At 37.9% G+C, this 26,388-nt stretch overlaps 2 protein-coding genes across 4 annotated transcripts in view; both read left to right on the forward strand.

The window, feature by feature from the left end:
• Positions 1–512: 512 nt before the first annotated feature.
• On the forward strand, positions 513–14,118 carry LOC145489746 (uncharacterized). 2 transcript variants are annotated; one of them, XM_081468785.1, is made up of 4 exons: positions 513–600; positions 9,566–9,776; positions 10,812–10,990; positions 12,829–14,118. In XM_081468785.1, exons 1-4 carry the CDS (start codon positions 559–561, stop codon positions 13,273–13,275), a joined length of 879 nt encoding a protein of 292 aa, XP_081324911.1. In that variant the 5' UTR covers positions 513–558; the 3' UTR covers positions 13,276–14,118. The 2 variants fall into 2 exon arrangements, with proteins under 2 accessions (XP_081324911.1, XP_081324910.1); XM_081468784.1 differs by lacking the exon at positions 513–600 and having other exon boundaries at positions 8,944–9,776.
• Positions 14,119–22,584: 8,466 nt separating this feature from the next.
• Positions 22,585–26,388, forward strand: part of LOC145491197 (adenylosuccinate lyase-like) — a 27,467-nt gene continuing 23,663 nt past the window's right edge. Inside the window, exons 1-5 of one of the 2 annotated variants that reach the window (XM_081470347.1) lie at positions 22,585–22,827; positions 22,902–23,105; positions 24,350–24,394; positions 25,244–25,323; positions 25,878–26,049. In XM_081470347.1, coding sequence (XP_081326473.1) covers positions 22,645–22,827; positions 22,902–23,105; positions 24,350–24,394; positions 25,244–25,323; positions 25,878–26,049 — 684 coding nt within the window. In that variant the 5' untranslated portion in view covers positions 22,585–22,644. The remainder of the gene's footprint in view (positions 22,828–22,901; positions 23,106–24,349; positions 24,395–25,243; positions 25,324–25,877; positions 26,050–26,388) is intronic. The other variant, XM_081470348.1, reaches the window with a different exon arrangement.

Raw genomic sequence — 26,388 nt, forward strand, 5'->3', positions numbered from 1 at the left:
GCGCTACGAGATCATTAATATTTGCATTTGCATTTATTGAGCTTGTATACCACTTAAAACGGATTTAAAGCCAATTGATAAATAAATAAACCGCCGCCAGCAATCTTTTCAGCTGCATTTCTAACTTATTACAACACTTTTTCTTCATTAGTAAAACATTTTGACGTTTTGCGTTAGTTTCTTTGAATAGAATGATTTTTCAATTATATTACTGCATTCTGTCGCCTTTTGGGTATAGTTTCTTAATGACAGTGTTATAACTTATGATGTAGTTTATTTTATTCGCTGTGTCACAAGTTTATAAGATACCACCGATGTTTTTTAACCGATTAGTCAGTTTAAAGGATTCTTATGTGAAGTCCTTGCGAGGCTAAGAGATACCGCCAAATTTGGTTTTGTCTTTGAGCGGCCCGTCTTTAGAACAGATGTACAAACATGCCTGTTATTATACTTGGTACTCCATTGCAATTAAAGGTAATACGGCGTTTATTACCCGAGGAAAACAGTACCCCTTTTCGTTTCTCTGTCTCTACTGCGTGAAACTGACTACTCTGAACCATGGAGCAATATTTCAACCACGACAGGAAAAACTTTTATCAGGTAGGTTGTTGCTTACTGCAACAGTAGTGACCTGTTATTAGAAGGAGACTAAGCGATTATCGTTTTGTTGTTTCTGATCCTTTTGTTGTTATCTGCGCAAAGGAAAGGGTGATAATAGCTAAATTACCCCGTAATGTTTCACAGCTTGGTTCGGTTTCACTTCATTACCGATCTGGTAACATCCGTCCATTGTGAGTTTCTGCTATCAGACTGTACTGAAATTTTTGCGCTAGCAATGTACACTATTTGTTAGATATTGCTAAATAGACTCGAGTTTGCGAGTTTGCGAAATGAATTGGCTTGCTTTAGTCAAACGCTTAGATCCTAAAGAGAACTTTCAGTTTGCTAAATTCCCTTGTAAGCTGACGGGCTCTGAGAACTTCTCTTTCGTCTTTATAGCCGCCGCGCTTTATCTAGTTTTTCACTGACTAAATTAAAAACGAGAATCATAATTCTAGCCTTGGTACCAGGGGTTTCAGTTTCACGTTTTCCCGAGTGGAGATGAAAAAAACTGTTTCGTATATATGGTGTGGAAATCCCATGATTCGCTATGCATAGCTGCTGAATTCAGTCAAAGCAAAACCTTCCTCAGTATTGGGTTAACTTACTACTCTAGGAAAAGCGTGGATTTTAAACTTCATAAATCACTGATGGTTTTCTGTAATTTACTGGCTTAATATGCTCCACTTTCACGGATCTTCGTGAAAATAGTCGAGTCATCCGAGAGAAGACTGGAACTGATAAGACTGTTTCTTGGACAGTGTCTTGACTGATGTATCGTGTTTTAATAGGTGCGGTCAAGAGCTGGTATAAATTTGCTTTATTGTCTTGCAATAGAATCGAAAGGAAAAAAAAAAGGGCAAAAACAGTGGAAGGCAAAGAAATTCAGTGCAACTAAAAGGAAATAATAATAAAATCAGAATAGTATACTATCAGAATAGTATAATCGTCCAAATACTTTATGTGTTTATAATAATGTATTTTCTCTGTAGAATACTTTTGTCCAATTTATTTGGTGGCATTTGGCTATATGTTAGTGGAAATTAGGAAAATTAGGGTCCTCTACTGAATGGGCTGGGACACTTTTCAAGCCTGGTTTTCATTTTATCCGGCCGGGGCGCGCTTAATCTCAAAGAAAATTTGCGAAAATTCGAGTTCCTGTCCCAAATTATTTAGTGCATGGTAGAATGGCCTTCTTTTTTTATCGCTAGCTCTCTCCAGAACACGAGAAATGACCCAGTGCATTTCGGGGGCGAGTTAAGCGGCCGCCCAAAAATCAAGCAAACCAGCTCTCGTGGTCACGATTAAATGAAGTACAAATGCAGCATCATCCACTTCATAAAGCCTGTGATTCCTAAATCGAAACACGATATTCCGAAATGCGTTGTTTACTAATCTAAAAATCACTTTGTGGCGTATTCATCTTGTCGATATTTCCAGAATGCGCCTATTGCCCAAAGTGTCCATGAAAAAAAAAGAAACAAATCTGCAGAGTTTGGGAGAAGGAGGGGTAGGCTTTGGTAGATTGTGCTAGCATAATTTTTAGCATAATTTAGAAAAACGAGCATAATTTAAAGCTTTTATTTCAGTTTAGCATTGCTAGCATAATCCGAGCTTTTATGCCTTGAAAACAAAAAAAAACCCATCATAGTTCTAGAATAATTCAGTTTGTACTTTACTTCTGTATTGTTATTGGAAAATATCGAGGTCTGGAAGACTCTAGCTAGGTCACCCCGTACATATCTGAGAGGCTGAGACTCTCCTCAGGCCACCACGCTTATGGCTCGGCCCCTCAGGCCTTAGATCAAAGATGGCGTCGTCCTCGAGTACATCCACTGATTCCACTCCCAGCACTTCCAGCACTCCCAGTGCCGTACCGAGAGCTTCAATCTCTAGAGAACGTGTTCCTAAAAGTAATACTGGAAAGTACAAGGAAAGAGGTAACTCAGATCCAAAGAACATGAGTCTTCGTGATCGAATCGAAGAATTTCCAGAGGAAAATTTGTGTCTTCGAGGTGGAAAACTGTTTTGCAATGGGTGTAAGACTGTAAGACTGGAAGGTGGACTGTCTGAATGTTCATTAAAGTCAAAATTGATAGAGTTAAGCTACTGGCGATCTTTATTTTCCTTAAAATCCAAGTAGCATAACTTCGGTGACAGAGAGCATAATTTTCAGAAAGTAGCATAATTTTGGCATAATTTCTAAAAAATATGAGCACTGCTAAAAGCATAATAAGCTTTTTTTTCGAGCACAATCTACCAAAGCCTAAGGAGGGGACAAACTGTAGTGTGCGCCGTCGAACTGAATGCTTGGTGTAATTCCCATCGACATTTCATCCCAATTTCAATGGATGTATGATAAAATACAGAGGTCGGACAAAAAGAGCGTTTAAACAAGATATTAGGAACGATATGGAGGTCTAAATGCAGTGTGCTCATTCGACTCAGTTGCCCCCAAAATAAAATGAATTAATCAAAAGCTGGCCCAAATTAAACACTGATTGATGCTACATTTCATTCGCTTCATCATGAAGAGGGTAACAAAGGCGGGTTGTGATCACGTTTCGAGCACGAAGTTTAACGAAGTTCACGCGTCACATTTAATTTTAGCTACTGTTAACGATGTTTTCGTTTTTCATAAATACACGAATCACGTATGTCTTTTTGTTGCTATTCACGAGTCAGACACTAATTTTCTGCCTTCATCAGATGCCACACATAATTCCTTTGAACTCAGTTCAAACAGGTTGTTTTCCTCTGCAGTAAATAAATGTTTGCAAGCAAACTTTTCAAACCAACATGATTAACAGCGAAATGTCGTTGGAGATGCTTCTCAGTGTCTTTGGTCTTAATGAAAAGGAATGCAATTTTCTGTTTGAATAGCCGGTATAGACTCGCTGGTAGGTCTACATAACTGGTGGATATATTCGTATAGACCACCAGTAAGTATACACGTTTGTTGATAACTCAGTGGTGACGCACTTTCTATTGATAACTGGTTCAAATTAAACCCATTAAAGTGAGCTTCCCGTGGGAAAGGTCCGCACGCTTGAACAGAAAATAAACAACATCGTACTGCCTTCATGTTGTGAAAATAACACGAACCTGTTATGTTATGTTATGTAGCGAAATTCGCATCATAAAAAAAAATCGACCACATGTCAGTGAAGAAATGCAGTTGAAATAAACTAAAATAATTATAATTTGTGCAAAGCAAGTAAAATCATTTACGTGAGCTAGAAAATACCAGAGAATCCACTGGTTAAGGTTTCATAACACTTTTTACCTTTCAGAACCTTAAATTTATAATATTGACTTTGTTTCTTTTGTGTCAAAATGTATCTCATCTTTTTGGCTTCTTATTTCGTTAATTATTTAATACGACCATTATACCGTTCAGTTTTTTTCTTATTCCAGTACTTTTTGATGTTGTTTTGGTCGTTTCAGTTATGATACGCATCTCGAGCTTGAACTTGTATCATTGGCTGCGGTTTAATTGGACTTTTGTCAATATCGACCCGTAGAAATACTATGCACAGAATTATACCACACGTAAAATTTACAACAATGCAATTTCAAATAATGAATGACAGCAATCGCGTTTGGCACATAACCCGTTTCTGCTTAGTTCTGCTTGGTCAAAACTGATACATCAAAGATCATTATATCGTGATACGACATATGGTGGCATAGCGTCATTTCAAATGCTCACTTTGATGTAAAGACGAATTTTTTGACGAGCTACTAAAGGCAAAGTAGAAAAGACGGGCCATTGTTTCTGATAGTCGATCTGATTTAAGTCGTGAATCAAGAACTCTGCAGGTTTAAACGTTCATCCGAAAGCAGACTAAAACAGGGGCGTTTGAACATCACAGTTCTTCGGCAATGTACATTTGACAAAGGCCTGCTTCGGCCACTCCTTTGGAAGAATACAAAATACGGTCAAACCTAGCAACTTCCCTTACATTCAAAACCTCTTTCATTGTCTTTTAATCAGTTTTACTCAGCATGAAAAGGGGTGCGTGCATGCATCTCTAACTTCCTTCCAAAGAGAAGTCAAAAGAACGTCCTTCATCAGTAGATGCGTGGTGTTGGATATGACGAGATTCGGTACATAAGAGTTCGAAACCCTGAATAAAACACGTTTATTTTCAAATTCTAAAACAGTAAAAACACGGTAAGTCAGACCTACAATCCATTCTTTATTCCTTCTGTAGAACAGGTAGAAGACATAAAAAATCCGCATTAAATTTGTTTGATGAGCATTTTCTCTGAATAGGGCACCAGTTTGAACGGTGTCAAGCCCCCTACTGTTTGGCGAATAACACCATGTACCATGCGGTTACCACTTCTGTGCTAATTCAAGCGCCTTTCTCGTTGCCTAGACCGCGAAGCCTTAATTTTAACAGCCGTTTTCAGTCCACTGAAAAATAATGTACTTAACTTTTATGTTGAACTTAGAAATCCAATCTCTAACTGACAGAGCGATTCGAACAGTTAACTATATAGTACTTCGGCTTCAACAACACTGGGTTCATTTGCCTGTCGTTTACGCCGTTTACTTTAACTCCGTGAAACTATCTTAGCTTATTTCTGGCTGAAAATAACTAAATCGAGTTATTGCTTGACCCGATTTTAACCAAGTCTACACGCGAATTTTTGTGGTTAACTAAAATCAAAAATTCAGTTCTAGTTTTGTTATTACGTTTGTGATTAATTTAAGATTTGCGCATTGCGAAACGCCCGTTCATGTGTCATTCGATTACAAACTACAACTCTAGATGATTTTGGTGTTTTCTATCCTATTAATTTATCAAAGTTCAGTATCTCGGCTTAAGTTTGAGAATGTAAAGCGTTGCTTTTTTTGGCTCCATTCTGATAACAACATACTCATTGTTAACGGTGGGCTAGCAGATGTAGGCTCGTATGGAATTACGTTTCTTTATGATGCAAATATTTTCTATAGTGATGTCCATTTTGATACATGTAGATGAAACAATTTCTCTTCGTCTTGAACAACACGATACTGCGATACTCTTTAAGTAATGTTGTTTTGTACTACATACACCAGGTCGGTCGCGTGGGTCAAACAAAATTAATTAAAGCGCGTTTCTTGTTTTGTTGTGCCGGGATGCCGAAGTGTTGGCCTGGAATGCATTGACAGAAAAGAGCAGATTTTAAAGTTCCACTTGTTCAAAATCAAATGATTTTCATATGAACAGAAACGGTGATGAAAATTAGAACTACAAAAGAAATCATTGTTGGGCAGTTTGGTTTGTTTTTTCATTGAACTCGTTTTATAATCGCTGAGCACGTTTTTCACACCCACGCTCTGGCGTCAGTAAAATGCAAGAGAAGTTGAAGTAGAGTGATATAGAAAATGGAAATAAATATGTAGTTAGTTACGTTGGCATACTGCTAAAAAGACAGACGGTCCGCCAGCGTTATTGATTTTCCTTTCAATCTAAAGCTTTACAGAGTCATCAGTGTTTACCATGGTTTAAGAGTAACAGTTCGACGCAACAGATTAAGGCTTTTTCGCAAGCTAAGCTAATGTAAATCTTAAGTCAGATTAGAACTACAATTGTTTAAAAGAAATACGCGCTAGAAAAAGGATTAAAGGGCTGATTTTCTACCTGCTACAGTGGTTTAGCTTCTTTTATTTGACCGAAAGTTACAAAGAACAGCGGGTTGCAAACATATCTAATTAAGGTCATTAAGTATCTACCCATTCTGTAACTAAGAGATGGAGGAGGCGAATAGGTAGCGCAAGCAAGGATTTTGCCGCGGGCGAGAAAGAGAAAGCAGATTATTTAAAAACAATGAAGCGAAGTCGTCGTTGCTCCAGTTTCGTCTCAAACATCAGGTTATTTAACGGTGAATAAACTAAGCAGGTATAAACCGTTAAGTCTGAATACGTCGTATATTCGTAGCTGGAATATGAAGGACATTCAGTTGATTTATTTAAGTTGCAAAAGTCTTCAGAAAAAAAATATTGACAACGATTCCTTATGCGAGTCATTTCAACATCGCAAAATCAAGTTATCTAAGGCTTTGTTAGACTATCACAGATCTGCGTGACTCAATGAATGATATTCACTTGGTTTCCGTGCACAATCCAAAAGGCCATCCTATAGCCGGCGCGGCGGGTTGTTTTGCTCAAAAATTTCCTTTCACTGAGAATGGGTTCATGAAAATAAAAAAGCGCTGATCTAGCTTTTGGAAGGTAAATAATCCATAGCCTCTGGCACCAGCTTTGCCTTTTGATAATATATTGATTTAAAAGCTGTTTTTCATGTCCTTCAAACGCAGACCTAACAAAACGGAGTTTTAATTTCTTTTTAAAAGCCATTCTATTTGGTCATTGGCCAACTTTGGTTTTCAAAGGTCATTAACGTTGATACAATACACAATAACACTGAGTTAACATGTAATTATACTTTTCTACAACGAGAAAAGATCTTCGCTCAGCTGTCGTTAAAGTAGTTCGGCAATTCTTTTGCTTCCTAGGAGATCATGACTGCATGAATGTGGTCTAAGTCATTGCACAACCACAAAGTGAAACATCCTCAAAAATCAAACTTTCTTTCTGGCTCTACCGGGACAGGCTGCACGGAACTCTGTAGCTCGATCAATAAAAAACCTTATTGGGTTTCATTTGCAGTTGGAGACAGGTGCATCCTTACACTGCGAAAAGACAAAACAAAACTAGGTAAAATAATGGTCACAATATCAAATTCCTGTTTACTATGTGGACCTCACCACAAGCTCGAATTTTTTACGAGATGACTGACGTGTGCCTTGTTATCGTTCTCACCGGGAGCGATGACAAGGCACGGGCAGGCAAGCAATTGTGCAAGCGGGTCGTTTAACAGTTTCTATCGCTTTTAGTATACCCAATATCGTCGTTAACACTTTGCCTTGGAGTTTCTTCTTTAATGTCACGCAGTGGAGTGCGTTTAGAAACGTTTTTCTATGAGGAATTGACACGTCTGGTCACGTGATCAGCACTTGCTCTTCAGGACAATGAGAGAAGAGTATTTGGTTAATGGCCATCAATTTGAAGGCCTGCTTACTCAGCTGACGAAGATGTGTCTTAAATCCCTTTTTAATATTTTTCTTGAAAAACAACCCTGAAGAATACAAATGATCCCAACGCAAGTTTCAAGTTTCCTCACATTGTTTGATAAGATTATTGTTTAAGAATTTGATCTTCATTGTTTTCAATATATCTAATTTCGATAGCTTGGTTAGTTTCCGATGTCTTATCATGCTTAGCTAAGCGAAATCTGGCGGTTTGTTTACTTCACTGAAGGTCTTCTAACTACACTTGCAAAACTGGGAAACCATGGATTTGTTTTTGTATATCGTCTAGCTGGACCTAGTTGAATTTAAGAAAAAGGTTTTATAAAAATACAGAGGAAAATAACACAGACCATGTTCCGTGCTACTCTTTTTTTGTTAAGAAGCCCCTACCATCTGCCATTTTTAATCTGATACAATGTTTACAGCTCGGTCAATTTAACATTTCTGTCTTTTTTGTCGTCTGTGGCCAGTCAGTGTCGATAAAGGAACAGAATATAGCAGCCCTTAATAAGGTGTTGTCTCTCAATTTTCATGACAGTTTCGGGGATGTTCGGGTGAGGGGTTTAATTAAAATCTTAAGACATTTACCTGCAATGGAAACTAAGTACCGATGGAACAACGCAATCCCTTCATAATTGTCATTAGTCTGCGATTAGAGAAAAAAAATCGTGAATAATAAAAGGCAAACGAAAGGAAAACGAAAAGCTTCAGTCGGAAAAAAAAAATAGGGAAAGTGTTATTTTGATGGCCGTTTAGTTGCTAATTATTCAGCCGAATTTTAATTTACCTTGGTTGATGTTGAGGTGTGTGATCGTCTATAATGATGAATTTATTTTCAATTATTTCTAGATGGAGCTAGCTAGGCAAATGAAAGGCTGCAAATTAATTAATCATTACTCGCGCTGTTGTTCTGTTCTTTGAACAAGACAAACGTACTCGACTGAACACTGACAAGTTGACAACAATCCGATATCGAACGTAAAGTCTTCATTCACAGCATTTCAAATCTCGTCTTTTTGTTCCTGTCCTGGTTTAGGATAGCTCCTCTAAACGTGTGACCATTTGCTCCGCGCGGCTTTGTTCAGGCGACGTTAAATTCCTCATTCGTCGAGAGGCTCGAAAGAGCATTTGACGCGTATTTTGCGCCCCTAATTTCGAGTCTCCTTATTACATGAGGAATAATTCATTAAAATATCACTTGTGATCCTATTAGCTCTAAGCTAGATACCAGCTGTGCATACGATAAGCAGGTGAAATTTTCGTACCTCCCACAATTCAAATAGCAACATGGAGTGTTTGCCCTAAAATGGCAACCGATTCGAATCCACATTGAAGCGTTGACAGCACGACCGTGCTAACTGGCTCACGTCAAAATATCCATCACGGCTACATCCTTAGGAAAATTTCTTTGGCTTACCAGTGTGCGATATTCTGTGGGTTAATTCAGTGTTCCCCTTGTTAATTAGGCAAATCATTTTCCAGTCCCAAGCCTTTCACGCCCGAGCGCAATTTGGCGTCGGTCCGCGGCAGCCGACCAATCACAAGGCGGCAAGCGGAAAACAGCAGCTCTTAGAGGCCTTTGTATTATATTATGACCAGTTGATTGAATAGTTATTTGATTTGCAAACTTCAGGATGAGCAAAGAATACACTTCAGAATTCATTGTATAATTCCATTAGCAAAAAATAATAGGCAGACTTTAAATATCGCCATAATTTGATATTTGTAGTCAGTCATTTGTCCGCGCACCTCATCGCATCAACATCGAGCACCGTTTTAGCAAACTAATCTGCGTCAACACCAATACTGTGAACCGGTCATTTTACTTATGATCATGGAAAGTAACTTACAAGGGCATCCTCATCCTACATTTTTTCAGTCGCCGTTCTACGCAATGGTTTCTCCCCGTGGACAGAACCTCTCTAACGCTGCCAATTTGCCGTACGCCACGGCCGATACTTGCTGCAGTGTTCCCAGCTACCTGCCGGCTGCCTATCACCACTCCTTCGCTGGTCGACCGTACGAAGTGCCTTGTGTGTATCACCCAGCCTCCTACGTAGATCCTCAGCTACAACTTGCGGCTTTTCAAGGTAAGAATAAATTTTACTTTTCAATCGCAAAATAATCACTTTTAAATCGCGTGAACCAATTTTAAGCTCGGAGTTTGTTTTGTGATTCATTTTGTCTTTGAGCTGACTCGCAACATTAAGTAATTGTTCGTGTCGCTAAAAATCGTATTAACTAATTTGTTCTTGACATTTTAGGGGCCGATAACACCGTGTCAAATTCTAGATGAACTCATGATTAGATAAAAAGACAGTGTAGAAACTAAACACGGTGATTTTTCACTGGATTATCTTTGGCGATAACCGAGATTTGAGGATGAACTAAAAGATAACTGTAGCAAATTAAAGGTCGGCTTTGTTATCAAGATTTTCTTTCCGTTTTATTCTGCCTCTTGGTAACGAAAATATAAGAGAAATATTTCCCTAGCAAGCTAATACGTTAAACAAAACAGAAGCAAAAAATAATCTCAATATTGCTTTTCCCAATGTTATAAACAAGCGACGAAGAAATTAGCGTTCAGTTTACGTTCCCGAGGAAACGGTTTTCAGTTCAAAAATTAGGAAAATTTGTGGCGTCGCTTAAACAAATGCTTTTTTAAAAAAATTCAGAGTGTTGTTTAAGACAAATTTGTTAATTATGCGTGTCACGTATTTATGAATCCGAAATGACGAACACTATTTCACTTTTTGTTGAAATGTTTTTACGCTTAAGGACACGATTTCTACTCATAAATTGTATTTCCTGGATGAAAGCGCTAAACAAAGAAATAACACATCAAGATATATTTTAGCCGTTATTATCTTCTTTGCACTTTAGAAGAATAACTTTCCTGGCTTTGGCTGAAAAGAAACAATGAATATTTTTTCCTGAGTATGTCTGGTTGATAACGGAAAAACAAAGTGGGGAATACTGCAATTTTCCTTTCACATGTTACTGACAAATCAGAAAAAAAAGAACATTCCTAGCTTTTCATTCGTCACACCCTAAAATAAAGAAGTTGATTGAAAGAAGAGCAACCAGTGTTAATGAAGTCACTTGTAATTTTATTCTGCCCACAGGCCAGAGATTCTTAGATCATTTACGCCCTCACAAGCCCCGAAGAATGCGAGTTCGAACAAACTTCAGCCCGTGGCAACTAGAGCAGCTCGAACGCGCGTTTGAGACGACCCATTATCCTGATGTTTTCATGCGCGAGGCTCTTGCCCTGAGATTAGACCTCACGGAAGCCAGAGTCCAGGTACAACTTATGTTTCTTCACCTTCTACAAAACACGATTTACTTCTGGGTTTGCTTTTTCGTCTCTGCTCTTCCAGTTCTTTTTGATGCTAAACACACCCTCAGGTTTACTTCGAATATTGTTTTGAACGTAAGAATCTGATGCAAGAGATCCAGGCCGACAGACACAAGAAAAACAATTTCCTTCTGGATAGGAGTTTTCCTTTTCTTTGTTCTATATACGTGTATGTTCTACAAAAAAAAAAATATGTTTTAAAGTTGGTCAGTTCATAATCTACAAGTTTGCGCAATTATTACCTCCTGTTCACGACTCATTCCTGCTCTGTCATACATCGCAGCTTTACCTCCCACGTGAAGCAGCTGAGTTTCACACACGAAATAAAACATTTATTCAAACTGTTTCTTATTTGTCTTCTAAACCTCGCTCGCGAGACCCTGATTTCAGAATTAAATCCAGAGAAAAAGAAAAACAGAACAAGTTATAAGAGTCATTCAATAACACATCCTTTTTTACAAAACTTTCCAAGTCTATTCAGACATAAAGAGTCGTACCGTAATATCGAACAAATTTAGTACGAGAAACAAAAAAGTGTTTCTCGGTCGAAAGGTTAAGGAAAAAGGTATACAGTTGTTTCCTAATTTTGACGTTGTGTCACTTAGTATCTGTTTCACTGTGTTAACCTGTTATCCTGATATTTAGACACGTTATCCGTTAATTCCCTTTTCGCTTACATTAATAGATGACAGGTGGGAGGGTAGTAACTAGCCAATGAAACCCGCCAACCAAAGCAAAGCGGAAAGCCCTGACTAATTCGATTGAACTAGGAACACATTGTCTTCTCTTTGGAAGCTCCGTCTCACTAAAAACAAAATAAATCAAACACGAAAATCTAAAACATCGAAATCACCAAACACATGAGAACATTTATCATTAATCAATGTTATCGACCACGATAGCGTTCGTCTTTCTTTAATGGTTGGCACGAGCGACGATTTTTTAAAGAAAGAAGCAATTATTTTCCCCCCTCGAGGATGCGATCTTTGTTTGTAACGAACGTTATTGTTTTGGCTGAATATTTATCGCCACACTTGGTTCTTTTCTTCTCTGTTTCAAAATTCAAAGCGTGCTATACCGCGTTCTTCCTCCTTTATTTTCCTTTAATTGGAAATTTTTTAATCAAAGGAATCGAAATAAAAGTACCAAATGTTACTCTCCCATCTGCAATGTGCTTTCAGACTCCAAACCTCCGGTAAAACTGCTCGGCAGATCGAGTAGTTTCAATTCGTCGTTTTGTATTTTCCGCAGTTACTATCAACAGTTACATTAGAAAAACAGAAACGGGTAAATGTTATCTAAACCAAAATTGACAATAGTTGAGTTAAAATGCAAATTTTCATGTTCAACTGATCATTCAAGTGTCGCTGTGTATTGTTCAATTCCACAGCGGCCATTTACTTGGAAGAAAGGAAAAATTGCTATCTAACATTTTATTTATCCCATGTTGGCACATAAACATCCTGAAAGCGTCAATTTTGACTTCACTTGTTGTATAAAAAGGTCTTTTACTTGAGAGGTAAACAAATTTTCAGTTATTCGCTGTCTCATAATGCCAACGCAAAAAAAGTTTAAAGATCATTGTTGAAATTTGCAATGAAATGTCTCTCCAAACATTCAAAAAGACCAGTCGCTTTCGTTTTATTAATTGCGATAAATATAATAAAGGTTATTGTATAATACCACATGCCGCACAAATCTTACTGCGAGAAAACAATGCTTTTAAGGTGGTTTTTTCAGACAGTAAAGTGTCTTTAAACTGACTCCTTGTTGCATTTTCTCAGGTATGGTTTCAGAACCGTCGAGCAAAATGGCGGAAGCGGGAGAAAGCGAAAGATGGTGAAGATGGGCAGAAAGATTCAGATAACAACGAGGAAACGGAGGCGAATCAAGAAAAGAGGGAAACGGACGGAGAAGAACGAGAATTGAGCGGCGATATGGTAATTAAAAGAGAAAAAGACAGCGTGGAACACGAAGGACAAGATACAGGAAATGGAGAGAAATCGGAGGACGAATATCGTCAGGAAGATACGCGAAAGCCAGTGAAGGAAGAATTCCCAGCGCAGTGTGGGCGTTTTAAGGGATGCGCGGGTCATGCGTACAGCGACAAAGAACACAGTTCAAGAGATTTCGATTATTTTGAGAAGATAAGAACATCAAGCATCGCTGCTCTCCGACGAAGAGCAAAGGAACACGAAGTACTTCTCACGTCACAGAACTCTGTGATTTGAGACTAATGAGGATCATTGGAGATCATGATCAGCGATTCTTCGTTTGACACATTGAACAACATAGCATAAATGAACCAGTCTTTGACAGTGACTGATCGTGTTGGCGAGTTCTGGGTACATAACAAGTGTAAATACTAGCTCCGTCAGTCGATGCACATTTTCCGGATGTCATCTCTAAAGAACACATTTCAGTTTCAAAATACAGTAATGATAGGTCACTGTGCCAAATATTGATGAATCAAGATCTAACGTTGCTCGTTTCTGCCAAAAGCGAAACAGTAGTAGCTGTCAGTGCGCTTTGTTTGATGACAGAGTAACTAAACAAATGTTAACTCAACTCAATAACCTAATCTGTAGTTGTCGACCAAAACACGTCGAAAAAAGATGAACGCTCTCACGCCTCCGGGCTTTTAGTAAAAACTGAAGTTAGTGAAGTTTCCAGCCAGTTGTACAGTAACCGCTGTTTTTGGCCACTAAATTTCAACACCGGTCAAGATTTTCCGGTAAGATCCCTAACTCAGAGTTCAAGCAAGATATTAAAATCAGAAAGTCTCGATGTCAGAACAAACCGGTAGTACAGTAGGCAGAAAAATAACTCTGCCGGTCAGGAGGGTCTTATTTTGGGCAAAAGTCTTTAATCTAGTCTGTACAAAGTAATTATCTCAATTTTGATTCAGATACGTTTGGCAGATCCTAATTGAATGTAACAAACATTAGATAGATATCTGGAGTTTACAGTATTGTTGTTAAAATATTACTTGAAACTCAGGTTGTAAAACTATAAACATTGAATTAAAACTCTGTAATAATTCGGTCGTCTCGACCCAGTATTGAAATAAAGCTTCAAGCTGTATAACTACAATCCTCAGTATTTATTTGTAACGACTATTTAGTTCGATAAATGAAAGGAAAAATTTTCTGCGGCTTTCAACGAACGAAGTTTTAATTACAAAAAGTGCACACCGTTTTGGTTATATTCCCGAAATATCCAATTTCACAGATTTCACTGAATGTGAAATAGTGGTACATAATTTTAAGCAGGTTTTTAAGATCAAATTTTGCTTCTGTACTTCTTTTGTGGTGCAAATTATTAATACTTCAAACAAAAGAAATAACTTTTTTATAACCTATTTAAGATATTGCTACCTGCTAACAGAGTCGCTTCGATCTTTCCTAAATATGAAAGATCGAAGCGACTCTACTAGCAGGGTAAGATTTTGCGAGTAAGTACAATTTTATTATTCGCTCAGTGGACTTTTACGGTACGACTCGACTTAGTTAAATGAGCTACCCAATGATTAAAAATTTTCCAACATTTCCAGAAGATGTTTCACCGAAAAAGGTTTCATTTTCACTTTATTTTGTCCCGCTTTTTTTATTTTAACTCCGACAAATAATCGATTTAGCGAATAAGACGTTACTAAAATATTATTCCTACATTTATATCAATATATTTTATATCATCTTTATTGTAGTTGACGCTTGACTTGCCGAATAATTCACACACTTTTCTTATTTGTTCAAACAGGAATAACTCCATTTGAAAATATTTATTAAGTTACAGAGCTCTGCCAAGCTCTGGAGGATTTAAGTTGAATGATTCCACGTTGCATTTCAAACATTTACAATTAACACAACTCGCGAAGACGCTGAAATGACCTCTGTTTATATGCTTTCCCCTTTCATATTTCTTGCAAAATTGATCGCCTATTTGCCTTTTTAGTCGTTTTTAAATCATGTACGTCAATTGCGACATTTTTCGGCTCGTGTCTTTACCCCGAACAAGTCTTCTGCGAAGATAAATTCGCTATACAATTGTTGCATACTGATTGGCATTAGGCGGCGAAATCTAAACTGAACATTTGGGACATCCCATTTTGGCGTTTTAATTGCTGTTGTCTGACTTGCATTAGAGTCTTTCAAGTGATTCGTCAAAGTTCTCCTCATAACAGCTGATGGATAAACGTAAATTTCGCTTCAGAAATTAGATAAATTTCAATTTGCAAGAACTTCAAAAGGCAATCGAGGTCGCACAGATTAAATAGGATGAAATAAATCTTTCTATTGAAATGGTATTATTTCGTGCAAAATCAATTTGCCACTCTCGGGGTTTGAAAATACTGAGAATTATAATTTCGTTTACGCGGTAAAAAAACTCAAAAGGCCCGAAAATTTAATTTTTTCAATTTACTGATGGCCTTAAAGGTCAAACTGCTCGGACGATTAATTAACTAAGACAAACGGACAGGTTTTCTTTCGATATTGCACCGAGCACAACCTTGTGTGTCACAACATTATTCATTTATCAAAAAGAGTTTTTCAGTGTTTCACCTTTTCATATTGTCGCGTCTGAACCATTTCCATTGTATTTAATTTGATACCTGACAAACTTCAAAAGCACGATGGGCTCTCGAACACTAGCAACGTTTTTTTGAAAACTATTTTGAAAAAAACCTGAACAGGAGTGGAGCTAATTCTGAAGTATACTGCAAACGGCGTTGAACTGAACGATTGCTTTTTGCGTTGTCTTTGGACTAGAAAACTACTAATCTGCTAAACGAAGTCATAAAACAGCCATTGCGGAAGTACCAATTGAGTATTAGAACACAAAAACTACTTTTTATTATTTGGTTTTTAATTTATTCGTGGGAATTTTTTTCCAGGGAAAGAATACGGTGACCAAATGAACCATTAGATATCCCATTGTGAGATTCTCTAAAATCGGAGGTCAAATTTGAAACGCAAACTTGAGCCAAGTACGAGAAAACACCCCGAATCAATGAAATGGCTTCAAATCGCGGATGTTGGCGCTGTCACCACATGTTAGGTTCACATAATTATTATCGTATTTGGAAAATCGAATTACTCATTGCTTCCAAGCTCATAAAATGGATTTTGTTCGGCGCAAATGAAACGAATTAATTGCAAATTCGTAATTGTTTACGCGCTTCCAGCTTTACTAGACGATCAAAGTTGTGGGAAAATTTACCACTGTCCCAAAAGGCGTTTTTAAATTTTCTCATCCTAGAAATAGGGGTGATAATTTTTCAACACACAGGCGAAGGCTTCAACACTTTACAATTTCTTAAACGATTTATCCCCTGAAAATGCAAATTATCCAGTGAAATTTTGCAGCAAAAAGCCTTTAATTGTGAGTTAACCGACGCTGATTGACAACAAAGAAAATCAAGCCTTCTTTCGTCTTGATTTCTTTCAATTCGCCATGTCCAAACCAGATCGTGTTATGTTTGCTGTAGCTGCTAATTTCTTTGGAATATCACCTTCGAAATTTTTAGGTTTTCGCACCTGGGTCAACACTACTCTAAAAGGTTTAGGGTTTTATTTACCCAAAATCAAAAACAGGCGATCAATATCAAATTTGTCAAGTAAGTTAACACGCAAATTGTCGACGCTCATTTGAATTTAGACGACATTATGGGTTTACGTAGCCAGGTTGTTTAACTTTGCAAACGACAACCTCGTCAAGGACAGATTCTAAATTAAAATACAACAAACCAATCATTTTTTCATCTATTATTTCTCGCAAGGTTAGCGCGGTTCAGCGATTTTTTTTTAATCGCAACTAACTGATATGAAAATTAATATTTTCAATTGTGTTATTCCACTAATTTACGATCTATATCTCTTTTCAGTAACATACTATCATTGAGCGCTTTAGAAAACGAGACCACCGTCTGTTTTAGGGGACTGTTTCTGTCACGGTATAGTTAAGAAAAAATCCATCCAGAACCGGGATGGACGCATTCTTGGTAACCAAGAGAAAAGGTAATTAGGTTCTGAAATATGTAGATGATTTCCAACTACGCAACTGATATAATAAAAAGAGATATTAGATATTTTGTGCACAAGTGAAAAGGTACAATTTCTAATCTCCACAGCGGAAAAATAGTACTAGAATGCGTCTAATTTTCAACTCTTTTTTCGCTTGCCTGTCTATGGAACTATGTTACCAAGTAAAAATATAGGACATACGCGGCGTTTTTGAAGCGTTTTAGCGGTTAGAGATGCTAGACTTTAAAGCGTAAGCTCAAAAACTGAGGAAGAAAAATCAACAAAATTCCCTCGGGACTTGCTTTGTTCTGAAAATGCACCGGCGTAATGTCGGCACAATCACATCTTACGAAAGTTAACTCGAGAAAAGAAAAAGCGGAAAGCCATTGTGAAAGCAAAGTTAGATTTTCAAGGGACTATTTAACGCTGTACACCTGCCCATTCATTAAAAGTAAAAACGCGTTAAATTTCCGATATTGACGATATTAAATTTCGATTATTTGAGACGTAAGTCCTTAAGTTTCGCACAATTCGAAAAGAGTTTCCTGGGTTTTTTTCCTGAGTTTTCCTGAGACCTGGGTAAAATAAAAAACCCTAATGTTATAAATTAATCGCAATAAAGGTTGATGAGATAAAGAGAGTAATAAACGTTTGTGCACGAACGGTCCTTTTGGGGTTTTCAAATAAATCACCGAAATCAGACGTCTTCTACTCAAGTGTCATTCAGTCAAACACTGCATTGCGACAATTAAAAAAAAATTATATCTTTGTCATTCTTTGTGAAATCTTTGGGCACAGCTTCAGTTTAAATGTTATGACCTCAAGACAGTTTGAACAACCGTTTTGATCGAAAAGAAATGCGTTCGAAGATTTTGGGTTTTTTAAATTCAGATGAGGAATAAAATTACATTGTAAGGGGGGCTACATTTGAAAGATGTTTGTCATGCAAGTTTGTCAGTATTCTCTTTGGAGTTTCATGCAATCTGAGATGCCATCATAGGTTTTATTTACAATGGAAGGTCACACAAAACGTTTGATTTTTTAAAATTCTTATGCAAGACTTACGAGCCAGTAAAAAGAATGGTTGGGTGGAGAAGATAAGTAGATTTACAAAAATTTGGACATCCAAGTAGCCTCCCTTTAAGAATAGTTGTCTTGTAAGGGGAGTTTGTGGGGCATTATTTCTTTAACATGATTCTTCATCCCAATTGAAATAATTCGTCATTAATCCCTAAATTGTCTGTTTTGCAACAATCCGTTTAAATCTTACCACGTTCCTCTATGGTTCATTTGACCGTTTCTTTAAAAGCTTTTTTTGATCACCCCAGTGGTTCAACTACTGCCGTTACACAGGATGCAAGATCCTGGGTTTTACTGCATTTTCTGGGGGTCCGAGCAAAAACAAGAGGAGATGTCCCCTTTGGGACACTGAGGCAGTAATGGATTTTCCCAACGAGTCCAGTTGGTGTTTACAAAGTTATAGTTAAAACTCTCGTTTAAGCTTGAGTTTTTTTTGTAGCTCCCTTTTTTAGCAGTAATTAGATTGCTGTTAACCCCCAAAGGTCATTCATAATCACTTTCAGCTATTAAGAGTTGCTATCAGTATGAGATTTCTTACGACTTGGAGGCAATTTCCACTTACATCAGCAAAAATGACTTGAAATTGAATGACAGGGGACTATTAGCAAAAACGTTCATGTTAGAGAGTAGAGAACATCGAAAAGGAAATTTTTTCCCTATCGCTAAGGTAGTGAGGATGAGGATATACACTTATTTTGGCGACTTTTGCTACTCGTATCTTAGTGAGTCAGTAGTAAAAGTTCCTTCTCGGACCTTCTCGGCTCCGCCATATAAAGAGGAAGGAAAAACTTTAGAGAAGAGGACTACCATCGCATTCAAGCCTGGGACACATGTAGAGGTAAATACTCCTCGTCGCTTTATTTTATTGAAAATCAAAGATAAGAATTAGAGGTGGCGAATGGTCCTTTAAAAACCAGGGGTCTTGCAGTTTTGTTTTTTTTTACAGGCTATGTGCGTCTCGCGATCGCAGTTTTTTTTTTTCACAGAGCGGTCTCCCAGACTCTTGTTTTTGAAAGACTAATAAGAAACTCTCGAAGTCCCGATTCCTTTGCTTGTTTCATGATAAGTGTCTGAAAGTCTTAGAGTCTGAATGTCTCGCCCTCGCATTTAAAACACTTTAAAGTCTCGCTACCACAATTTAAAAAGTTAAAATGTCTCAGGTTCGCTAAGAAAAACGCTAGTCTCGCGTTCTCGCAAAGTCTCGCATTAACCATTCACTGTCTCTGACTGGAAGTGATGAGCTAACTGTCATTTTCGGTCTACTGCAGCGGGATTTGATGACTCCACTGTCACCAAAAATATTCAGTACGTTAAGAAAACTTTCAGGCTGGATTGGGTCTGAAAAAAATTAAACAAAGTTTTTTTACTTTTACTTGTTTTTGGCGAAGCATTTTTTTGAACGAATTGTCCCGGTGGTCAGTGAAACTGTACAAAACAAAGACAACTGTGAGGTTAGGGAATCACTCACTGGTTGAGTACACTTCCAATGTTTTATTGTCATAATAATGGGTCCTGAATGGAAGGGGAACACCCTTCTCACCCCCAGCATGAGGTATCAGTTATGGCACCGTGTTGTTGTCAAAAATTGTGGAAAAAAAATGAGTGCTAGGTGCATGGAATATTCTGTGTACTTCCACTCAATGGTCAGTAGGTCCTGTCCCCTTCCTTCAACAGACTACTGGATTGAAGTAGATCTTGATTTACTGTTGGCTTTGAGTGATGGAAGTAATATAATAAGGGTGAGGGGCATAGGAGAACATGTCAGAAAAACAGGTTAATACAGAGAGAGGTACAGGTAGGTGCATTTATAATTCATCTTTCAAAGGGGGGTATTATGATACCATGAGGTTATTTACTAAATTACTGTAAAATATTGGTTACTGGAGAGATTTACTAAAACCAAAAGGTGATTATTTTTTTATATGTTTAAAGCACACATAGACCAAGCAATGTATCTGATAACAAGATTATGTTTGATAGGAGTGTTTCCAAAGCTTCGAGATATGATAAGTGTCAAAAGATTTGATGCAAGAGAATGAAAGACTTCAAGAGGATGAGAAAATCTGACATTTTTGTTTGAAGATCAATTAACTGGGTATATAAAGCACTATGTAAGAAAGAGTGCACTGAAAGCTGTACTTCTATAACTCAATAGAACACAGAACAAGTAGGATAGTGCAACCAAAGAGAATTTACAGTTTTGATAATCAAAATGAACAAACAAGTTTTCTTCACTTTTTTCCCAGGGTTTTCTGTACGAGATAGAATGCATTTTCTCCACCTTTCTATTGATTTATAAACATTTTGTGAAAATTTGGGAAAAGCAGTTGTTCCCACAGCATTTCTCATTATCCCAAACTGTTTGTATAACTGGCAGGAAATAGAAAATGGTTTTCTATTTCTTAATAATATTAAGTAGACTGAAGAATATGAATGACGCATTATATCATGTCTAATTTATTTTCATTTGAGTATCATTGGATGCTTATAAGCAGTTAAACATCTGTAATTTTATTTCAGTAAAGATTTTGTTGCTCTCTCTGATTGAAGAGTCAATCTGCCATTGTAGAATATTGGGACTTTCAAGTTATCTTTTCCACTTTTATTACCTTGTGTTTTAGTAAGTCTTCAATTCAAGGAGTGGGTGCCTCTTTGGGTCTCTCAGTATATGACAGTCTTAGTGCTTGACGTATGCTTTGCAAGGTTCCAGAGCACTGAGCATGGCCGCCAAAACTGTTCTTCTTGAAGAACTTCTAGTATGGTTTAGAAGCCCACCAAAAAGCCCCTATGCTTGTCGTTCTCAATGAATCCATACATTATTCAAAAAGTATCATTTAACTTTCTTCATAAGAGGCTGACTCTCCTTTGAGACAGTGAAATAGATGGTCCAAGGGCTCCTACACTGTGGCCAGTGCACCATTAATGTGGATCTTGTGCCCTGAACTGGCCTCTTCACTCTCCAGACCTTGTTTCATCCTTGGTGTTCATCTGTGAAGCTGCAGCCTAGCATGATCTTTAACAGCATCATCTTCACAGTTGCTTAGTTAGTTGTGAATGAAGAACTTCAGTCCCATCCAGTTGAAATACATGAAGACCACAAACACTGGTATGGAGGTTGGCACAAGAAGACCAAAGTAGCATGGTGAATACTGATTTAGACATGATTCTGGAAAATCCTGTTACATTAACAAACATAAAATGTACTGTCACTAACTGCAAAAAATGTCTGCAAAATGTAAGAGCCAGTGTATTGCCATAACTCTGACATTGTTCTGTTGGTTATAGCCATCTGTGGTAATGAAAACAAATGGCAAAAGTCTCCTCTATAAAACTCAGGTCAGTTTACTTGTAATTTGCCCTTTGACAGAGCTATTCTTGGCAAAATTAATCTTAGTTGAAGCACTGATGACGTTCTAAAATTTACTGTAACAACAACTTATTTTGTACCTAAACAATGATTACAAATATCAAAAATAAATTTTACTTAAATATTGCAAAAATGATACTGGTCCAATGAAAGTATAACAAGAGCCCTCAAAAGTAATTTAATGTCGAATAGTCATGGCATGATCAGTTGCTTTACACCGTACATGTGTGCAACTTCAAGATGAAAACTGCAGCCTAGTCTAGTCTAAGAAACTGGAGTTTGCAATTAAGTGATACTTGTTCCTTGACTGCAGGCACACTTTTAATGCAAGGACTGTCCTTGTGTTAGGATCAACTTTGTAACAGCAGTGTTACTGTTCGTGAGGGTGCTGTATTAAACGAGTAATGGTCTGTGCTGCTGTTAAATACGAGAGTCACTGCGAGATGATCAATTCAGTCATATTGGTATTGGGCTGAACAGTCGTAGATAAGAAAGCTTCGTATGTACTAATCTGAGTTTTAATTGTTTACTATGTGTTGTGTATAATCAAAGATGTTCCTCAGCAAAATATTGCAAGGCTCTTATGGTTCTTATAAACGTCTGTAAAAATTGTGCTCTCAACGCGACATAAGTTTATATAAGCTTATGAATGCAAAGACAGAGGCGGAGCCCAGGGAGCCCGCCCGCCCCCCCCCCCCGCTTATTTTGGGTTTTTGGGTGAAAAGAAATCGCAGAAGGAAGAAAAACCGGCAGGGAAAGCAAAACAAAACCGGGCTCCCCTCTTATCTCAAGGTCTGGATCCGCCACCGAAAGCTACATGAGCGCTCGGCATGAACGCAACATTAAATTATACGGGATGTTTTTTTTACCGCGTATTTTTCCCATACCCACGAAGAAAAACCTAGATATTTCCTTACCTCTGTAGTTAAATAAGTATAAAATATCCCGAAAAGGCAAACAATTACGAAGATTGGAGAGAAGATCAGCAAAAAATACGGGGCCAAATTGTCCGCAAAAGTATAATGAACTTCTTCTCGTTTGTCCTCCATTACATTTTCGCGGCTGACCGCTGATCAACAGGTATGGAAGTCCATAGTTTTTTTTGAAGTAGTTGCTGGGCAGAAAATGTTATGATCGCGGTCTCATTGGAATCCAACATGGCGGGAAACATGGCGGGAGATTCAGTTCATTCTGTGTATCGAAGCCCTCTTACAAGCCGTTATGCTAGTCCTGAAATGGCGTTTAACTTCTCCGAGGACAAGAAATTCTCAACATGGAGAAAGTTATGGCTTTTTCTAGCGAAATCCGAGAAGGTAAAATTTGTTGCCTTTCGAAAAACAGTTCATACACAGGATTTCAGTGGAGTTAAACGATTTTGACTTTGTAGATGCTGGGATTAGATATCACAGATGAACAAATTCAGGAAATGGAAGCTAACTCGACGAATATAGACTACAAGCTTGCGGCTTCTGAGGAGAGGAAGCGTAGACATGATGTCATGGCACACGTGCACACATTTGGTGTCTGTTGTCCAAAGGCGGCCCCCATTATACATTTGGGAGCTACCTCTTGTTATGTTGGCGATAACACTGTAAGTTATTATACTAAAGTAGTTTTAGGGCCTAGGACTATGGGTCAAAAAGTAAGTAACAGTGGTAGGAGATGGGAGAGGGAGAAGTCTTTTTTTTGGGTGGGGAGAGGGGGTGACGGGAGGGGAGGGGGGGGGGGCTGAACTTCCCCATTCCACTTCCAGCACCTTTTTATTCTGGTTCCTGCCGGTTTATTGCAAAACGTTCTCTCCCCCAGAGACCGCTCTCTGTTTGGTCAGCACCAAGAAACTACTGTGTTGCAAAAGCCATCCAGGACTGTAATCCTGACCAAAAGGAGCACAGCTGTGAGATGAGAATGGCAAAACACCAAAAAATCATGCCCTTTTGTTAAGTGTTTCTGTTATTTCTCCTGGCTCCTGGCTCATTGGGAAATTATTAATTCCACTTCCAGCCTTTCTACCTAAATGTGAGATCCATGTCTCCAGACTATTAACCTAGCATATCAATCAACATGTTGATCAGCAGTAACTGGCAGCACTTTCTGTCTATAGTATAAAATATCTTAAATGGAGAACTTATTGTCATCTTCGGAATCAAGAGCCATTTGACTCTGAAGATGACTTTCACTCGGGCTGTCAGATAACTCATCACCAACAATGTCAATAACAGGCCTTTTCAGGACTACCCTGACTCAGGCAACCATGTTAGACCAACCTATGATACTACTGTGAGGCTGTCATTAAGGGCTGGTAGTCAATCTCGTTTCTAGAGTCTTCGTTTCCCTTGACTAGTGGTCGGAAAATGAGAGCTCTGGGAGCAACCATTTCAGGTGTGCGCTATAGACGCAGACTGCACAGTGAAATAGGATGGGCAGAATTCGGTTATTCAAAATGGTTGCTCCCAGAGCTCTCGTTTTCCGACTGCTGGTCAAGGGCAACGAAGACTCTGGGAACGAGATTGGCTGGTAGTCAGATAAAACTGCTGGCTATAAAGTTAGTCATGGTCAGCCCGCTACTTCTGATGATAAATGTCGTTATTATAATACCATTGAAAAAAAACCTTTAATGTATCCCTTACACAGTTGTGAGTCAAAGTCAGTGCATATTTAGACATGCAGAATGATTCCACATCAATGTTAGCTTCAAGGTTTGTGAGCAAAGTTTGAGATTGTGATACACATCACCCTGAATAGTTCCCTTGCATAGTGTCTTTGCTGAAAATTCTCTCTGACTCGGTCAAGAAATACCTCTTGATTCCTTAAGACATTTTTTAAAATCTTTTATAGGACTTGATTGTAATAAAGGATGCTTTCGACATCTTACTTCCAAAGGTAACTAAGATACTCTTGTGTGCAATTTAATTGCACAGTGCTTCAATACTAAGTTTATTTCTTCCAGGTTTGGGATTCTCCTTACTGTATTTGTTTAATTCACTGTATTTATGAAGGAGAAAATAGATTATAATCAGGGAAAACTGGGTTTAATTGTTGCTATTCTGAGATCATTTCACTATCTGGTATTGGTTAAATATTGTTATTAAATATTGTATACATTACCATAAATCGAAGACAGTGCATTATTTGGTATAATGGCACCTTCTGTGGTTGGTATGACAAGTGACTGGCACTTCATATACTGAAGAGTCTTGGTACGTCCCTTTTTATGTAGGCTTTGTTAAGCTTCACTTATCTTCTCAGTGCATTGTATAGTAGTACTAGATAAGACTTATCATCATTGGCAGGTTAATTTTTAACTTGGCATGTGACCTTAAGCCTCCTTACAAGTCTTGATAGTATTTGCTATTTACACAAGAGTATTGGCATACATTATCTGACTTTAAACATCCAAGTTAATATTGGTTGGCACACTAACACAGAACTAAGTGGCAAACATAGCCAAATGCATGACAGTAGTCACTTCCAGTCTAAGACTAACTAAATAATAAGGAACGTCTCCAAGGTTTATCTGCTGTTAGTTGCAACACAAGCATCCCCATATTTGTGTTATGAAGGCCTGCCACGTGGATGGCAAAAACAATTGAGTATATACATGTATTTTGTGGCACAACAGTTTACTTTTATTTGTTTTTTCCCAATTGTGGTCAGTACAAGATGCTGCGTATTAATGGTTACCTTTGTGTTTCTTTTGCTCTATCAATACAAATTTGTTTTTACTTGAAGCTTGCTAGGTGTATAGAAAGGCTGTCAGGCTTTGCAGAGAAGTACAAGTCAATTCCCACTCTTGGCTACACACATTTTCAGTAAGTGAAATTCTCAAGCAGAAGTTTTATGTTAGACTTCGAGATTGCAAATCTTACCAATAGTTTGGCTAGGAATCCGAATGCTTGTAGTAGGTCATAGAGCTGTGGCCTTTCACATGCATTGTATGAGCCTATCTATTGGATTTTCTAATGACATTTAGAGTCCCATTGTCTCTTGTTTTTCAAACATACAATGTTAGAATATTATGAAAATATTAAATATTCAGAAGTATTAAAATTTGTTAAACATAATGTTAAAATATTTCTAAATAATGATCATTTATGGCCTGGGAATGATATGTGTGAGGGCCTAAATTACATTTATTTTTGTAGGACATAATTCTGTAAAACAGTAGAATTTAATGAATTCAAAATATAATTTGACAAAACTGTGGCTTGTTATGTCTTTTTTATTTGTACTGAGTATTAGCATTGTACATGTACGTAGTCTACAAGAATGTCAGAGATATTTGTGTTCAATCATGTTTGTCTCTCCATGTTTGTACAATCCTCATGTAAAGTATGGAACTGATCATGTTACCTCTTCCCTACAGACCTGCTCAGTTGACTACAGTAGGAAAGAGAGCTTGCCTGTGGCTCTCAGATCTCCTTATGGACTTAAGAAACCTTACTAGAGCTCGGGATGATCTACGATTCAGAGGAGTGAAAGGCACAACTGGTACCCAAGCTAGTTTCCTTAGTCTTTTTGATGGAGATCACGAAAAGGTGACTATTACATTGCCTTATTTGTACTTCAATAACTTAACAGTGGTTTGTTTTGACCGTAGGGACATGTGAGGTTTCCTGTTTTAACAGTCTACTAGGTTTGTAGCCTGGCTGACATAGTTGTGTTTGTGATCTTTTCTTTGGGGGCAAGGCACTTTACTCTCACAGTTCCCATCTGCACCCAGCTGTAGAAATGGTTACCAGCAAATTTAATACTGGGAGGTAACCCTGTGGTTGGACAGCATCCCACCAGGGGGGAGGGAGTGGAAATACATATACTCCTAGCTGCTGTCAGAATGTCACTGAAATCAGGATGGGTTCTGGCAAGAAAGTCTTTCC

This window comes from Orbicella franksi, chromosome 6 (assembly GCF_964199315.1).
Source record: "Orbicella franksi chromosome 6, jaOrbFran1.1, whole genome shotgun sequence".
Lineage (NCBI taxonomy): Eukaryota > Metazoa > Cnidaria > Anthozoa > Scleractinia > Merulinidae > Orbicella > Orbicella franksi.